This window comes from Corythoichthys intestinalis, chromosome 4 (genome assembly GCF_030265065.1).
Source record: "Corythoichthys intestinalis isolate RoL2023-P3 chromosome 4, ASM3026506v1, whole genome shotgun sequence".
Lineage (NCBI taxonomy): Eukaryota > Metazoa > Chordata > Actinopteri > Syngnathiformes > Syngnathidae > Corythoichthys > Corythoichthys intestinalis.
Window position 1 is genome coordinate 19,953,469 of NC_080398.1, and position 17,516 is coordinate 19,970,984.

Sequence of the window (17,516 nt, forward strand, 5' to 3'; positions counted from 1 at the left end):
AGCCCACACACACACACACACGTTTTGGATTCACATTCACATCATCTTCTTTGCTTTTGATGAATATTTTCAAAACAAGGCCAAACAATTATAAGATCAACAGATGGCAGAATGCAAAAATATGAAGATTAATTCAATATTTGAATAAATAAAGTCACAACATACTGTATATCAATGGTAAATACAAATAATTAAAGAATTAGGAACATCCGCCACAAATTTAGCAGATCGTTACCAAATCTCCCAAACACTTGCGAGGAATATGACCAAACATGTCAAGAAAGAACATCTGAACTTGATTTGGGGGCTCATTAAGCATTAAAAGGGGCATAGCAACCACAGTTCTAATAATTTTGGATTTTTCATGATAGTTTTATAATACAGTTTTATTAGTTTTATGCAATTTAGAATGTTTCCTTCTAATTCAGTTAGTTTTAATTGTTTTTTTAGAGTAAATATACTACTTTTACAATTAATTTTCATTTTTCTTGAAATTTTAGTTTTCATTTATTTTTGTATTCGTGTTTCATGACTTGGGTAATTTGAGGTGCAGCATTCAAAAAGAAAAAAAAAATACTCAGGCCTTTTGAATTTTGTCATTTTTTCATATAAATATTGCTTCTGGAGATGAAATTCGAAAACGGTTTCACTTCATATTTGTTTCTTTAAATTATCTTAGTTAATGAAAATGTTTCTTTTTTAAATAGGTTTTTTGATATTTCATTCGTTTTTGTTAACGATGACAACCTTGGTACAGACTAGGCATGTGCCGGTATGATATTCTGACGGTTTGATAACCTTAAGCCAAAATATCACGATTTCACGGTATTGCAATTACAGCTTTAAAATGTGTTACAGTGAGATATCTGGGTTAAAAAAACAAACAAGAAAAAACATTTTTGTACTGCACAGGATATTTATTTTTCAAAACATATTAGCAAATTGGGACATAAGTATAATGTTAAGTTCAAATTAAAAAAAAAATATATATATATTCGAAACAAAATAAATGCAGTCCTTTAGGTGTGCCTAAATCCACAGCCACAGCTCAACATTATTACTATCAGAACAAAAATAATTATTTTCCATAGAAAGCACGTGTATATGACTCATATCATGTTTACATTATACAGACAGTTGCCAGAGAGAAAAGGATACCTCATGTTTTATGACCGCTAGACAAACTAAACACGCTGGAGTTAACCCTTGTAGCTGGTGGGAAACGTTCATGATGGTGTTTACTAATCTTGTATACTGTAAATATGAAATCATATTGGAGGAATTGCCTCCTCTTCTAAGCTGTAACTTTTCTGTAGCCGACATATTCCCATACCAGCGATTTCGTTTTCTTCGATTGGGGAAAAAGTTCAGGAGTTTTACTTCCTCCAGCCATTGTGTAGCACAGCTGACTCAATGACACTGAGCAACAACCGGTGGGGCAGAGTTGAGCCTTACAGCTGCAAGCGAGGGATTCTACATGCATTTTTGGGACATAAAAAATAGCTAATACCTTAGGGACGGTATGACAGAATTTTTTTGCGGTTTTGAAAACCTAGATGTTTTCATTCTACGATATACCTTGAAACTGGTAATTGGCACATGTCTAGTACAGACTCCCATTTAACATGATGTTGAATCTGACCGGATAAGTTAAAAACAACCAAATCAGAGGTTTTTTTTGGGGGAAATTGCTTTGTTGAGGTTGTATTATTTCCTATTCTTTTTCGTGTTGTTGTGATGCAAACAGGCAGACGACGCGATAGCCTGCCTGTGCCTGAGTTTGGTTTTGTCCAATTCACATGGCTCCACATAATGAATTTGTAGGGCTGCTAGGCACGCTCACAATCACAGTGAGGAAATGAGCTGGAGAAGAGGAGGTAATTGTGATACAAAAATAGAGAGAATGGCTGGAAAAGAGGGAAAGAAAATGCAGGGATAGCAGTGTCACCATGAGGCAGAGATTAGGAGGCTTTAGGGTAGAAAGTGGGAATGAAAGCTTGGGAAGTGAGGGAAAAAAATAATGCAGGAGAAAAATACTCTGAAAGAGGGACATGTGAAAGTGTGCTGAGAGGATATTAAAAGGAAGAGGCCGTGGACTTAACATATGCACAAAAATAATTGTCGGATATCATGCTGTGCAGTGTAATCAGTTTCATCATTCATTTTTACAGGAGGATATTGCCCTCCAGCGTTTTCGTAGCAAAACACAATGAATGCAAATATGCAAATGATTTAACACTGTAATTTAATCCATGTTCCAAATAGCCCGTGTACACACTGTACTCACACGACCCCCTCCTCTCCCGTTTGTGGGGCAATGGTTCGTTCCGCTGATTTTGTGTACGTGGGGGAGGGAGTAGAATACGATTTGATTGGATAATCCAAGGATTTAATATCCCCTAATCCTGGCACAATCCTCTCTGCATTACTGCAGGGAGTAAGATTAACTGTATGTGTAGAGGATGTGTTTCTGTGTGTGCAAAAAAAATGGGGAGGAAAAGTATGTACTGTATGAGTACTGTCCTGCAAGTGTGGATACAGTTAAGTTGGAGGCACAGCATGCAATTGGAAGTGCGTTTGCATGCAGGCCCTCACTCATGCGTGTATGTGTGAGGACGTGCCAACTCTTGAGTGGTCGTCGTATATCACATATATCTCATGCATCCGCACGCCACTGCTCACATACCAATTTCCTATCCCACTCTGATGCAAGGCCGCATTACAAATCTACGCTACAGAGCGCCTCGTCGTATGCAGATGGTTACTGTTAATTAAGTCTTAATTGGAACGTGAGTAATGAGAGGGTAATCGGACTTGAAAGGAGCGCGTGGCTGTTCACGTGTATGCTGTAATGGAAAGAAAGATGGAGTACAGAGTGTCTGACATGCAGGCACGATACTTGACAGCCAAGCCAAAGATGAATGCAATCTGTTCTGTTAGACAGAGGAAAAATTCCCGTTGAGATCAATTATACTGAATTTTTTTGTGTTATCGAACTTTACAGACAATATCAAAAACAACATTTAATAATGTTAAGTTGCATGCAAGTTAACCACTCTATTATCCGTATTATTTCAGAAATAGTAAAACACCCTATAACACTCAGCATTGTAGATCTCATGTAGATCATCATAGAAGTATAAAATATAATGTTCTCCAAACACCCCAAAACGAGAATGTCACTCAATGAAAATCCAATTTTAAAACGATGAACAATCTGTGTTGGAGTTGGAGCCGAAACAATGTGTGCAGAACACGCTCATTCAAGCTCAATTTGATACATTCTGATTTACTTTGATATAAACGGTTCACAGCAAATATCTGCTTGTCTTCAATTCTTTCATTACAGCCACATTGTTTCCGCACAAAAGATTAAGGTCTTTATATTTAGGAGCAAATAACTGATATGTCATGTGTATTAAGGGTTCCTATTTTCCATTGTTCGTTTGTCCATTTTGAGAAGGGGAAGTGTAAATCAGGCTGAGGAGAATTCCAGCATGATTGCTAATAGTTACAACAAAAAAAGAGAGGGTACTTGCAGTCTCAAGTAACGCCCCTAGATACTAGAGATGTCCCGATCCGATACTTGGATCAGATCGGACGCCGATATGGGCAAAAAAAATGCGCATCGGTATCGGATAGGCCGACACAGAAAAATTCCGATCCAGACTTCCGGTCCAGTTTTTTTTTGAAAGTCCGGTCCGGACCGATTTACATTATCCATTCCAGTTTTTGCTTCGGTTTCCCTAAAATCCGGTCCGCATTTTACGGCACACCTTCAACATACTACATTACCGTCTCTCAATTTACCGAGAGACTTTATCGGTAAAAATGTCAGCTGTGTGGGATCATTTCACCTTAAAGGATGACAAAGACGAAGAGGCAGAGTGCAACATATGCCACAATAAAGTCAAGCGTGGTGGTAAAGCTGTAAGAAGTTTTAATACAACCAACCTAATCAAGCATTTAGCGAAATACCACCACAAACAATATGAGGAGTATGTCAAGAAAACCGAAGACAAAAAGAAAGGTCCTAAGCAACTAACACTGGCAGAAACTTTTGCTATGCGTGACAAACTGGCACTCGACAGTCCCAAAGCCCACGGAATAACAAGAGTCATTGCCGAAGAATTCATTCTGGATGACGAGCCATTATCTCTCGTGAGTAAAGACGCACCATCCAACACTTAGAACCACGGTACAACATGCCCAGCCGTCATTACATTCTAGAGCGATTCGGCCGTGGAAGAGTCGAGAACGATTCACAAAATTCCAAATTCCGATTATTGAATTGATTGTCAAGTAAAGCGGAACTAATACACAGCGCGGTCTTCGGGACCCAATGAGAAATGGACCGCATTGGGTCCCGAGAGTAAACATCATGCTTGTCATGGACCCGGGCAATGCCAATGCTCGACTCATGGCTTTAGCTCAACTCATGCCGCTGGATAAAAAACCACAAGAATACCTGACTGCTGCTGACAGCCGCTACAAACTACGTCAACATCGTTTTACTGTAGATAATAGATATCATATGTATATAGAACTAGATGCAAGATGACAGACTCGACGGCGTTAGCAACATTGAAGTATGGAAAACTAGATGCGTTAGTAAACAGCCGCCATCTTAAAGCAGGAGACTTCCCTGGTAGGCTGTTGTGAACCTTCCAAGCGAACCTAATTAACTTTTTATCTAAAATACTCCTAAATCGGCTAAATCTTGACTTGAATCTATCTTCAAAACAGTTTTAAAACTTGTCGAAAGTAGACGGAAGGGAAATTATGGAATAACGGGAGCAATTTTATCACCTTTAACAGTTGATTCGCAAAATTAAATGAATTGAATGTAGTTTAAAGCTGCTGATACAGAATGGGGACTTGAGTATTTTATTTACTGTTTTAAAATGTTAACTTGATACTGAAATAGTCGTTTATTTAAACCTGAGAGGCTTTTTATACAATTATTGTAACTAATGCACGAAACATTAAAAGCATCTAATAGCTTGGGGGGATTTTCCACTGAGGTTGTTTGTGTGTTTTGCTTTTTTAAGACAGTTTACAATATTATTTGCACATTTTACTGACTGACTATGCCATTTCTGTTTGTTATTTATAATGTTTTGTGTTTGTCACTGAATAAACAGGTCAGTTTCTTGTTACCAACCGTTGTGTGTTATTCGAACTCACCTAATTCAGCTGGCTAGTTGTTATCAAGAGTACTAAAACCTTTTTCAACATGAGTCTGACAACTAAGTAAGGAGGCTAAATAACTTTAAACCTTAACACATGCTCAGATAGGCCGGTATCGGTATCGGATCGGAAGTGCAAAACAATATCGGTATTGGATTGGAAGTGCAAAAACCTGGATCGGGACATCCCTACTAGATACTAGTATTCATTATTAGCAGTACATTCACTAAGTGTTAATGGGCTATCGCTAGTACAATTTGATATGATTTTCTGGACCAAAAATAATAACATGAGTTTGACGTAAACAATTTAGACTCAATACTGTTACTGTTAAGGATATACATTAGCATTTCCTCTAATGACTGCCCTGTTTCGAATAAATTAAATATTTCTTTTTGAGAGTGAAAATCCTCTTCTATCATGATATTGAAAATAACTACGCCCAGAGTTGTATGGATCAATCCTCACCCATTCAATAATGTCTCCCTTCTCCTATTCAGCCATTTTCACTCATTGAATATTTGACATTGATGCAATATTTTTACAAGGTAGGACAAGCACGAAGGCGGCAAGGCTCTTCCCGGCACAAATTCTTTGTTTACCAGAAGATCGCAGCAGTCGCCCTTGGCAACCAGCATCCTTGTTTACCTACCCTCGGTGTGCCGTCATACAATTGCCATGGCGACCAGCTGGTTGCCTTGACGATTTTCCGATGCTATTGTTTTGTCTCCGGAGAAGCGCCTGATGTCCATTTTTACTGTAGTTATTATATCCCAAAACTGAGATGTCAGTTTGAGTAAAAATTATGCATAATAAGAACTGATGGATCAGGTTGCCCCCGTTCAGCCTGTTTCACAGTCACGCTTCAATAGACTTAATGAAGGGAGAAATGGAAGTGGTGATGGATAGATTGAAGGATAGAAGGAAGGTTAGTGGACACAAATCTGGCAACAATCAGCCTCCTCTACAACACATCCCCAAATCAATGAACAAGACGTGACTGATCAATGACTTGATAGGGCAAGATGGATAGCAACGTGGATGGACAGCAATAAGAGCAGGACTCGGAAATGATGGATGAATGAATGGATGGATGAATGAATGAATGGATGGAGAGAAGTGGGAATCCAAGGTCACTGGAAACTGGGGGGGGGGGGGGGGGTTGCACGTGTGTGTGTATATTTCTGTAAGTTTATGTTTAAGCTGACAGCTCCAGTCAATAAAGGTGTGAGGTTAAAAATGTGCATCATCCTTTGCTTTTCTGACATCATGTGTGTGTGTGTGTATATGTGTGTGTTGAGGCGAACTTCGTGTTTGCACCTGTGATGGCCTTGCCTTAGATCAATAGCTTGCGGTGACAGCTGAGAGCTGATTAATCAAATGTATGGATCAGTCTCTCCTGGCGCTGCCCCCTCCTCAATTACCAGCTTCATTACATTGCCTTAACACCCCACTGGGACCTTTCTCTCTTCTCTCTCAACGCCTCCCTGTTGGCTCTTTCCACTCCCGCCCTTCTTCCAATCGTATCCTCTGTTTTATGTCCTCCCTTTTGTTTTTTTATTTTGTAACTCCCCATTGATTCACAGCGCAGCTAATTCAAGCGGCAGTACTACAAATCACATTATGGCCGCCACTGTTTGAATGCATTTTGGGTATGGAATAGTATTGGGAATCACAACATTATGGTTACATTATCGCATGTTTTGCTTGACGGTAAAACAAAGTATCAGGATGTAGAGCTGGGCGATATAGCCTTAAGTACGTATCACGGTAAACTGAGCAGATTTAACTCGATAACGATAAATGATGATAAGTGTTACATAATTTGAAAATCTGAATCAATACATGTAATAGAAATTAACAGTTTCTCGTTGATTTATTTACCAGCTTTCAATTTAACATATTTAACAATTGTACATGCAGTCTAAACATTAGGTATATAGAAATTCCTTGTAAACAATAAGAATTCAAGTATGAACATCTATAACAGCTTGTATGACTTGAAAAATGTACAACATTATAAAAATCAATACGACGACTGTGCAAACATGTCATTGTAACACAAATGACTTACAGCTTGACCAGTAAACTTCAAACAGACAACTTATTGTTCATGGCTGCTGTGACATAATTACTCAACACAAGTGTTTACTTTATGGTTTCAGGTTTTTTTTCCCAGAGTATTTTTTAATACATGCACGCACAGATGCACTGTCCACATGGACACAACCACATTAAAGCTATATTGCTCTTATGCCAATGAAACATTTAAGATTTTATGATGGCAGTAATGACACTGAATAAAGCAAGCACATACAGAAAAATAGCTGTGGCCATTAAATAGTCACATAATAGGCTTCACTGTGGATTATACTTTATGCTGAATGGTTTACCATCATAAAAGCTATCAGAGAAATCTCACACACAGAGATACAAAATAACGCGACATACTGATTGCTAAATGCCGTCTGTGCCCAATCCGCTTATTAAGTTCAACCGTTTCGACAAGGTTAGAGCCACTATTCGACTCCCATCAAGTTCATTTGTAGCGTTAGCTGCTAGCGTTAGCCTGTGGCCTGGCTATTAGTAGAAAGCACTGAAAGCACCCTTTCCTGAAATCGTGAGAACCAGGGAGGACGCCGGGTAAAAGCCCGTCTGGAGGCCGCCAACAGTCTACTTAATGTCGGGTGAAACTTTGGCAAACCTCCCATAAGCCTGACTCCATCACGTTTGCTTGTAGCGTTATCCGCTAGCATTAGCCTACCGGGCTTCCCTTTGTTTGATTTCCTGATAACCACGTGACTTCATATGTAGGCACACTGACTGCTTTCTTAAAGGAGAATGAACATAGCTGAACAACACAGAGTCAAAGCGGGATGAAAGGACTTTATTTTCTTGTTCTTGTTTCCGCCCAGCTCATTTAGGATGGACAGATTAAGCGATAATTGATCTATTCCAACTAGACAGTGGCTTCTCTAAATGCGCTTCCCTACACCCAAGAGGAGGGACTAGCAGATATGCAAGCTGGCCAGTTGCTTGGTGCCCCGGCCAATGACGGCGACCCAAGCCAAATGTACTCCACAGAAGTGACAAGAATCGGCCGTTTGAAATGATACCACAGCAGCAAACCCCCCTCTTGCAGGGCTCCGCCCCAGTTGCCGTAGCAACCTGCACTTTACGTATTTTGTGAAAAGTGAAACTTCAGGGAGTGTGTCTTAGTATCACGCACTCCATGAAAGCTAACACAGCTAGCTAACCTCACAATTAGGCGAGGATGAATGATGTGAAAACAGGACATAGCATTAATTTTTGTTTTGTTTTGTTTTATTTTATTTTATTTTGTTTTATTTTATTTTAATTTTGTTTTAGTTTTGCATTAATTTCTATCAGCAGAAATACAACATAACTCTGTTAAGTGTCTAGATAGACAGACTGTTCGTCAATTTATAATGATGATAATTCTAGCATAGAATAATATAAATAAATTGCATTTTGTATCGAAAACCTATGCGTAACGATGAATATGTAACGTGCGGACTCCGAAGAGAACATTGTGACTGCTTTTGCAAAAGCCAAGGCTTGTAAACATAAGTTTTAGTCACTCTGAATTTTGCACTCGCCAAGCCAAATTTGTTACTATTTTGATTGATGTTAATTATTTATATTCTTAAAGTGTTTTATATATTGACGTCCAACTTTTATTTGTCTTTTGATGTGGCCACATTATTTACCTATTTATTGTGCATTTCTGTACGGAAAAAACACATTTTTGCGGCTTGTGCAAGTGGCATGGGGGGGCCAGGGATTTCTTGCTTGGAGCCCCAATAGAACCTAGCAACGCCACTGCCCAACCCAATCCCTACAAAGTTGGCTTGAGTTTATTAGTAAGGTACTTAAACAATGAGTCACTTTTTACGACAGTGAAATCAGATCCATTTGTAATGGCAGTTTGCCTTTCAAAGTCTATTGCAATCAATAGACAAACCACACATGTCAAACTTAACCATGTCGCGAACCCATTTTGGCCTTTGCAGTATTAGGAGGGGGAAATGGCATGGGACTTTTAATGTAATATTTTGACATTGCTAACTCATAAAAGAAATATTTGAAGACTATCAAATAACATAAACAAAATCATGGTAAAAGACTAGCTCTTTGACAACATCCTATAGACCCTTAATAGTGAGACAACAGGAAGGTTTTTGCAGAGCTATATTGGCAACTTGTATAATAGTTTAATAGTTGCACTATTACTGCAACACTTTTTTTTGTTTGACACATTTTTGCCCTTCCTGATAAAACACGTTAATTTTTAATCCCTTAAATGTTGAAGGGTTGGTAAAGTGCCCGTCCTTTACTATCGTGAAAGACAGTTTTAAAACATAATGTAATTACACGTTTTCATGGGTAGTTTCTCTGTGGACTTTTTACAAGACATTGATGTGAATGTGGATAGTGTAATTATGGGAAAATGTCATAAACTGGCATTTTATTGGACAGTGAAGATATTTTCATTGTGCTGTGTTGACAGCATAGTGGATAATATAGGCATTGACTGCATATTAAATACTCTATGTATTCATATCTCATACTTCTCTATCATTATGTTGCCTCTTTGGCGATCATTTGCTTACAGCCCCTCCCAGTCAAAATTGATTGAACCATTATCATCGTCAATGGGTTAAGATGTCACCCTTACCCTCTTGTCTCATACCCTAATCTTCCCTGTCCTCAATCTTGGATGCCTATTGGCATCAATGGCACTGAAAAAGTTATACTGAGGGAGAGTTAATGATGCCAGATGTGGAAATATGGACTTTGGGACAACACCCGAATTGAAGATGCTTGAACAGTCCCATCATAGCCTCAATTTGAAAAAAAGGGTGTGTCAGCCGAACGCTGTTGTTGTTCTTTTTACTCTGCTCGGAATCAATATTGTCCTTTTTTTCCCCAAATCTCTCTTACCTTGTCTTTCCTCTCCCAGGGATTTTTCTCACATTTCTTGACTTTTCTTTCATCGCTATCACTCCCGCAGCCCTTCTCTTCCCCCACTCCAACATCCCTGTGGCATTAACACTCTGTCTCATTGCCTCAGTGCTATGACTAAGCACTGTGTGCGTGCGCGTGTCTGTTTGTGTGTGTGTGTTTTGCGCTCCTTCCCGTTCTGGGTGTGCGTGTGCTGAAGGGCTATGCAGAACATGTGTGTGCATGCATGCATAATAAATCCAGGGCGATGGATCTCAGTAGTCGTGACATTTTTTAGACAGAGCGAGTCACGACTGAATCACGCTTGCCTCCTCCCGTCCAATCTCTCTCTCTCTCCCTCTCTTTTTGAATCATCCTCTCCAGCGCCAGCTTTGCTTTCATCCTCCCACACTCCATCTCTCCGTCTATGCTATGCCCGCTTTTTTCTCCTCCTCCTGCTCTCCTCTCCAGCGGTCCCATTCACTGCCTGTGTTCCTCTTGGCCTTCCATCTGCCCTTTATGTTGCTCCAAAGTCAGCCAGGGTCCCCCAGGCCTCTCCCTTCTTCTCTAGCTTTGTATTTTTTTTTTTTTTTTAATTTCTAAAATTTGGACGACTGTGGCCGTCAGCTTCCCACACTTGTCACTTCATCCTCAGCCCCTCCTTCCCTTCTTGTCTTCTCTCTATCTCAACCTACTCTTGGCCCTCATCTAATCCGTAGTTGCCCTGTAATCCAGATCATCTGGCCTTCATTCTTAATCTCGTCACTTCTCAATCCCCCGCGGTACTCCACTGTGATTGTGCGTGGGTGTGTTTGTGTGTGCGTGTGACAGAGAAAGAGGAAAAAAAGGTTGTGTGTAAAACATCCTTGGTCAAAATTCATAAGTAATAAATGCCAACTGTGATTTATCCAAGGTTAAGACCGCTCATACGGAAATAACTCAATTCAATTTATTATCAATTTATTTGTCTTTTTCCAATTTATTATGAGTAAATTTGGAGCTAATTAGTGTTGTCACAATTACCAATCTTTTATACTACACCTTTGTATCAATCCTGAATATACCACAACAAAAACCGTATAAGAAATGCTGGAATCTTAAATAGCAAAACATGGTAGTCAAAATTTGTGGTTCTTTACTCTGGCCTTCCTGTGTGGAGTTTGCATGTTCTTCACGTGCCTGCCTGGGTTTTCTCTGCATACTCCAGCTTCCTCCCACATCCCAAAAACATGCATGGTAGTCTGTTTGAGGCAGGCCAACAGTTCAGGGTGTACTCTGCCTCCTGCCCATTCTTAGCTAGGATAGGCTCCTATTCCCCCAATACCCTTGTGAGGATAAGCCACTGTAAGTAGGTAAAAACCTACAGAAGGTGGAGGTTATGTATTCAGTTCTATATGTACCGCAATTTTTGTACCATAAGGCGCACCTGACTGTAAGCCTCCACCCACCAAATTTGACATGCCTCCTAGCATGCATTGCAGTGCTACAGATGTAAATAACAATTAAAATGCATGTTCTGTGCTAATTATTTCTTCAGTTACTCTCCCAGTTGTTTCATTAATCTTTAGCTCTGGTATTCTGTAACACTAGTGCCATAAAACTGTCATAAGACCATCACTATTATGATATCACACTGCCATGAGCATTAATGAATGCTTATGACAGCTGTAACTTTGTGCATTCCGGCAAATTATCTCGGTTTTGAATATATGTAAAAGATCCAAGATGGACATAAATGGAGTTAGTGGCATTATATGGCGGATGATACTTAATGACATCTGTCATAAGCATTCATTAATGCCCATGATAGTGTCATTTCACAATTATGACGGTCTTATGACCGTCTGATGACGCCGCTGTCAAATAAAGTGTTATCCATTAATCCAAATAAATCAACAAATAAGCCACACTGGATTATAAACCGCGGGTTTCAAAATGAGACGAAAAACGTAGCAGTTTATAGTCCGAAAATTACGGTATGTCTCTCTTTGTCTGTTTGTTCCAGTTCAAAATAAGGCAAGTATGAAGAAAGGGATTACCATAAAAATTAGCAGGTTATATTTTTATTATGACACTGAAGAAGTGAGTCAATTTTGGTAGGTGTTAGGTGATATGAATCAATGAGAAAGAGTGACAACATTTTGGGGCATGAGGAAAGGGAGTGCCAGCTTCACCAAATATGGTGATGCTTTGAATTTGGCTGCTGAGGCTGAAGTCTGCACTATCTCTGAGTGCTCCTTTAGTTGTTTCTATATCCGTTTCTCGACCGTTGGGTGGGTACAAAGTATCACAATAATTTTACAGCACCGCTTGCACACCTTGTATGATTTCGCTCAACTTTCTATAATTAAGTTAAAAAACAGACCAGTAAGCAGACGAGAGATGTTGTCTTTTTCTACTGGCTTCCTATGTACTCATTGTCTGCAAGTGAATACGAAGGATGTCAAATTCAAATAAACTGGGACTACTGGCATTAAACTATTCACCAAACTCTCCAAATTAAATGGATTGGACATCTAATGCCGTCAATCCCAACCAACCAGTTAATAGGAATATCAAAGCACAAAATTAAACTTTACATTTAAATACAGTATACAAAGCCCCTTGTGCTAATGTTTCCTCTTGTTTTTTCCTCACAGATGAATCGGCCAATCCAAGTGAAACCAGCAGACAGTGAAGGCAGAGGCGGTGAGACACACACAGACACGCGCGCACAAGTGCACACACATACACATTTAACAGAGAATGACAGAGAGAAGGCTAAGAGTCAAAATGGATCAGACAGAGATGGAGAGTAGTCATCAGGGGGGCTTGGCAGCCTACACATACTCTCCTTGTTCCACTGTAGTGAATACTGCTCCCTGGTGGACAACAGAGGAAGCTTTCTAAAAAAATAACAAAAATTCACAGGAGGGAAATTGGGAATCTGGTGTGGAACGTCGTAAAGTATAGTGTGCATTAGAATTCACTCCCAAATCTGTTGTAACCCTGACGAAATACACGCACTTTAATTGCTTGCGTTAAAACTCCTCTCTTGTGACCCAACACAGCCAATCAAATGGTTTTTACAGAGGAGCTTTGCAAAGATAAAGCACTTATCATGCTACTCCCCGCCCGGTCAAGGAAGTACTCCCAGAAAACCAAATTGCAAAAAAAGAAAAAAAAAACCTGAAGAAGCGATTACAGATGGTGGGATTCCCCTCCCATGATAATGACAAGACTGCAGCAGTTGCCAACATTGTGGGCACATTGATCACGTAAACTTATGCACCTAATTAAATTATATCCAGTTTAAACAGCATGAGTTCAATGCAAGGGAGCCCTTTTGCTAATGTGATGCGCCTCTTGGGAAGTGGTCCTCTTCAAGTCCTACCCTGGTTGGTCAACGCAGAATCCTCCACAGCAACATCATTCATTCATTGCCACTTAACCCCTCTCTGAGCAGGGAGTAGAGAAGAGAAGTAGCAGTAAAACAGGCTAAAATTCAGATGTCATGGGGTGAGTTACACAGATTCTGAGTGTACCCAAGTTCTGGTCATGTTCATTAACTATTTTATAGGGCACACCAGGAACTCATTGCCTGTGATTGACGGCTCTAAATGTGCAGTTTTTTTGACTGGGAGAAGCTGACAGTGAATGATCGCTGCGAGCCCTCCCAGTCAAAAGGGATTGGAATTCTATCACTGTCAATGGCAGGCAATGAGTTCAATACGATGATTTAAAAAAAAAACAAAAAAAAAAACAAACAAACAGAACACAATAATATCTATCTATCTATCTATCTATCTATCTATCTATCTATCTATCTATCTATCTATCTATCTATCTATCTATCTATCTATCTATCTATCTATCTATATGTATATATATACACATATATACACACATACTAGTATATACTCTATAAACTGCTCGCATAAATTAAATGAACAAACTGTTCCTTTAATTTTTGTGAGCAGTATATACTGTATATACAGTATACGTTTATATTAGGGGTGATCACAGTTATCATGATTTTCGACGCATCGTACATTACTAATTAATAAAGTGGCCCAACGAATTAATGTCCATTATTTATTTAAAATATCCTAATGTTTCAACAGGAACGATGGAAACATGCCCATACAACGAAAAGCTGCCCCTAAAAAACTTTTTTTTAAAAATTTACTTATTTATTTATTTTTACAAGAAAGTCGAAAAACATGAACCATTTTAAAGGCAGTACTTATTTCTCTCAACAATACAATAACATTTACACAGGTGGAATGAATTCCACATTATCTGGAAATAAAGTGTCTTTAGAAATAAGACTTCTTTTAACAAATATACTTTCTTTTCACAGATTTCCATTTGCATGTCTGTAGTGTTACCGCCGTACTTAATCATGGTTTTACACGTTCTGCAAATGGAGTAACTTTTGTACACCAACAAACAACACACAAATGGACATGGAAATACACGTTAGCGAATTACCTAATTAGCTTAGCGCTCGGCGCTAACTGTTGACATCTAAAAAACAACAACAATAAAGGCTAAACAGTACAAGAGGTTTTGTGGACTCACCTCTTATAGGCAAACACAGGTCTTAGGAACACACACGGGACATTTTTCAATTGACATGACTTGAAACTACTGCTGGACAACTAAAAGACAAGGAGCAACGAACTATCTCTCTTCCCCTCTCGCTCTCAAAAATAACTTGCGCACAGAAGCGCGACCGCCGTGTCTTTGCCTGTCTCACACACAAATTTATTTTCCAGTCTTTTGAAAAGGAGTAAATCTCTCGCTCAGTAACCGGCAGCATCCGTCATAACGTTGTGCGTGCGTCCGTTTAAGGTGTCTGGGCGGCAGACGTATCTTGAATTTTGTTGTGCTACGAGCGGCCGTCATAAAGTTATTAGGGAAAATCATTGTTTTTGAAAATGTATGAATCGTAATCGAATCGTCATGTGTCGAATCGCGATGCATCTAATAACTGATTTTTTGGCACTCAATTAATATATACTGTATAACCAGGGGTGCACATAAGTGGTCCACATGCGCGCATGCGTACTGGACGTAGACAAACGCGCTGGCCCTCAACGGCTTCCATACGCTTTTGCGTACCGATGGCTGACCACTGTATTTGCGGCGGACACGAGAAAATAACTTCTCAAAATGTCGAAGAGGCAGGCCACACTGAGTAATTACTTCCGTGTTCCCCCACCCTCGTCAAAAGACAGACAGACGACAGAGACGTCACCGGAGCTACCGAAAAAAAGGACTTTTGCTGAAAAGTGGCTACAGGAGGTACCATGGCTAGAAGCAAATGATGCTCGCACAGAAATGCGGTACAAAATGTGCCGTGAGAATCCCAATGTCGCCGATAAGAGCAGCGCATTTTATGTAGGGTCAAAGAATTTCAGCCATCCAAACTTTGAAAAGCACGAAAAAAACAGAGAGCATGTGGCAATTAAGCAAACTATCGATGTCAAACAGGACCCCACTCGCCCTATGGACAAGTGGCGGAATAGGGCGGAATAAAGGTAATGAACTGCGACATGCACTGACAAACGTGTTTTTGCTCGAATTTTACAAAGCTAAACATGCACGTTCAATGAGGTCTTATGAGGAGGACATCCCACTTTTAAAAAGGCTTGGAGTTAATGTGGGAGCCGCCTAATGCTCTTTATTTTGAATTGGTGCTTTTTATTTCTTTACATTTCACTTCAAAGTAATGGCAATTTTGTTGTGCCAGTTGATGTTAATCAAACATTAATTGTTAATATAATTAATTAAAGTTAATTGGCTCTAAGTAAAGCTTGTCATAAATTTATCGCATCAGGCGAGTCGGCTCTCAAGCTCAATGAGGACCAAGTCACATCTCCAGGTCCTCCTCTGAGAACCTGGGCAAAAAAATTATGTGCACCCCTGTCTATAACATACATAAACATAATGTAAAAAATACAATAATGGTGAATAATAAAAATATATATATCATACAATTATAAATGAGACCTGCCGTCCACATATGGGGGTATCACATTTTGCGTCATATAGGTCACACTTGTATTGTCTACATTAGTGGTCCCCAACCTTTTTTGAACTTTTTTGGTGTGATGTGGGCCTTTTTTTTTTGGACTACCAATGTGTGGCAGAAAATTACAGTAAATATAAAATAACACGACGGGGCTAAAAACGTACATTAAGTGCATGAAAAATGTAACTCACTTAATGCTGATTCAAGCTTTTTTAACAGCGGCCTCTCCTAAAACTTGACGGCAAATATGAGGCAGACATAATGAGTTCTTCTCCAATCGTGAAAGGGTTCTTGGCTTTAGGAATATGGTTTGTCATGAGGTATGATGCACTCAGTGCATTCGCTTTTGTGCCTCATTTGCTAGCTTTTAGCCACATATTATGCAGAATGGATCCCGTTGTAGGCTCTTCTTCTGGCTCAGCAGGTGGCCTTTTCCCTGTCAAAAAGCTGTCCAAAGACGTCTGTTTTTCAGTCATCTTCGCTATCATGTGGGGTTATTATTTCCGGGAACAAAATCTGATGCGCCTACTTCATTATCGAGAGATATGAAAAATAAATGCTAGATGCTAGCTCCACTGGATTTCAATGGCGACTTTGTCCTATCCAGTTTAACCATTAAAGGTAGTCCCCGGGTTACGACGTACCAGACTTACGTAATTTCGACTTTACGACGCTGGAATCTCGTCTGCCATTTTATATCCAGTTGTTTTGTTTTTTTTGTAGCTTTTTGTACCTTATTATACCTCACAGTATCTTATTTTCTTACTTTATTTTATTAATACGACTGTTCTGCCCTTTGGTGAAATGTGTATTTGTCATCGTGTTGACTTTTGTTCTGTGATTCATGCTTTTATTTTGGCGCAGGTAGCACTACCACATGCGAATAAGTGTGCTTGTACACATGAAGAAGAACGCACGGTATTTGCTCCCACGAAGAAGTTGTGCAGCCGTGTGAGTGAGAGACAGAGAGGGAAAAGGTTACAATTTAGCTCGCTGTCTAGCTAGGACTTAGCTCCAACGTCTTGGCAAGGGCAGTACAATGACGTATAATTCATGTTTTTGGATAGTTATGATTTATGGCGTATTCAAGAGTCAATTCCGATTTACGGAGGAATTCGGGTCACGTCGCCTCCGGCATTGGAACAGAATTCGTTCGTAACCCGGGGACTACCTGTACATCAATAGAGTAGACAGGCATATTGATATGTCAAATGGCACAGGCCAGATTGCGGTCGTTAACAAATTATTTATTATTTCTCTGCGGCTGGTAGCAAATGTGCAACGAACCGGTACTGGTCCCCAGCCCGTTAGTGAGGGATCCCTAGTCTACATGATTCAAATT

General features: G+C 39.6%; 1 protein-coding gene across 2 annotated transcripts in view; it reads left to right on the forward strand.

Annotated features, from left to right (window-relative positions):
* The window catches only part of LOC130914406 (CUGBP Elav-like family member 3), a 68,160-nt gene that overhangs the window by 35,278 nt on the left and 15,366 nt on the right, over window positions 1-17,516 (forward strand). For both annotated transcript variants that reach the window (XM_057833566.1, XM_057833567.1), the window contains one exon: window positions 12,795-12,843. In XM_057833566.1, the coding sequence (XP_057689549.1) occupies window positions 12,795-12,843 (49 nt within the window). The remainder of the gene's footprint in view (window positions 1-12,794; window positions 12,844-17,516) is intronic.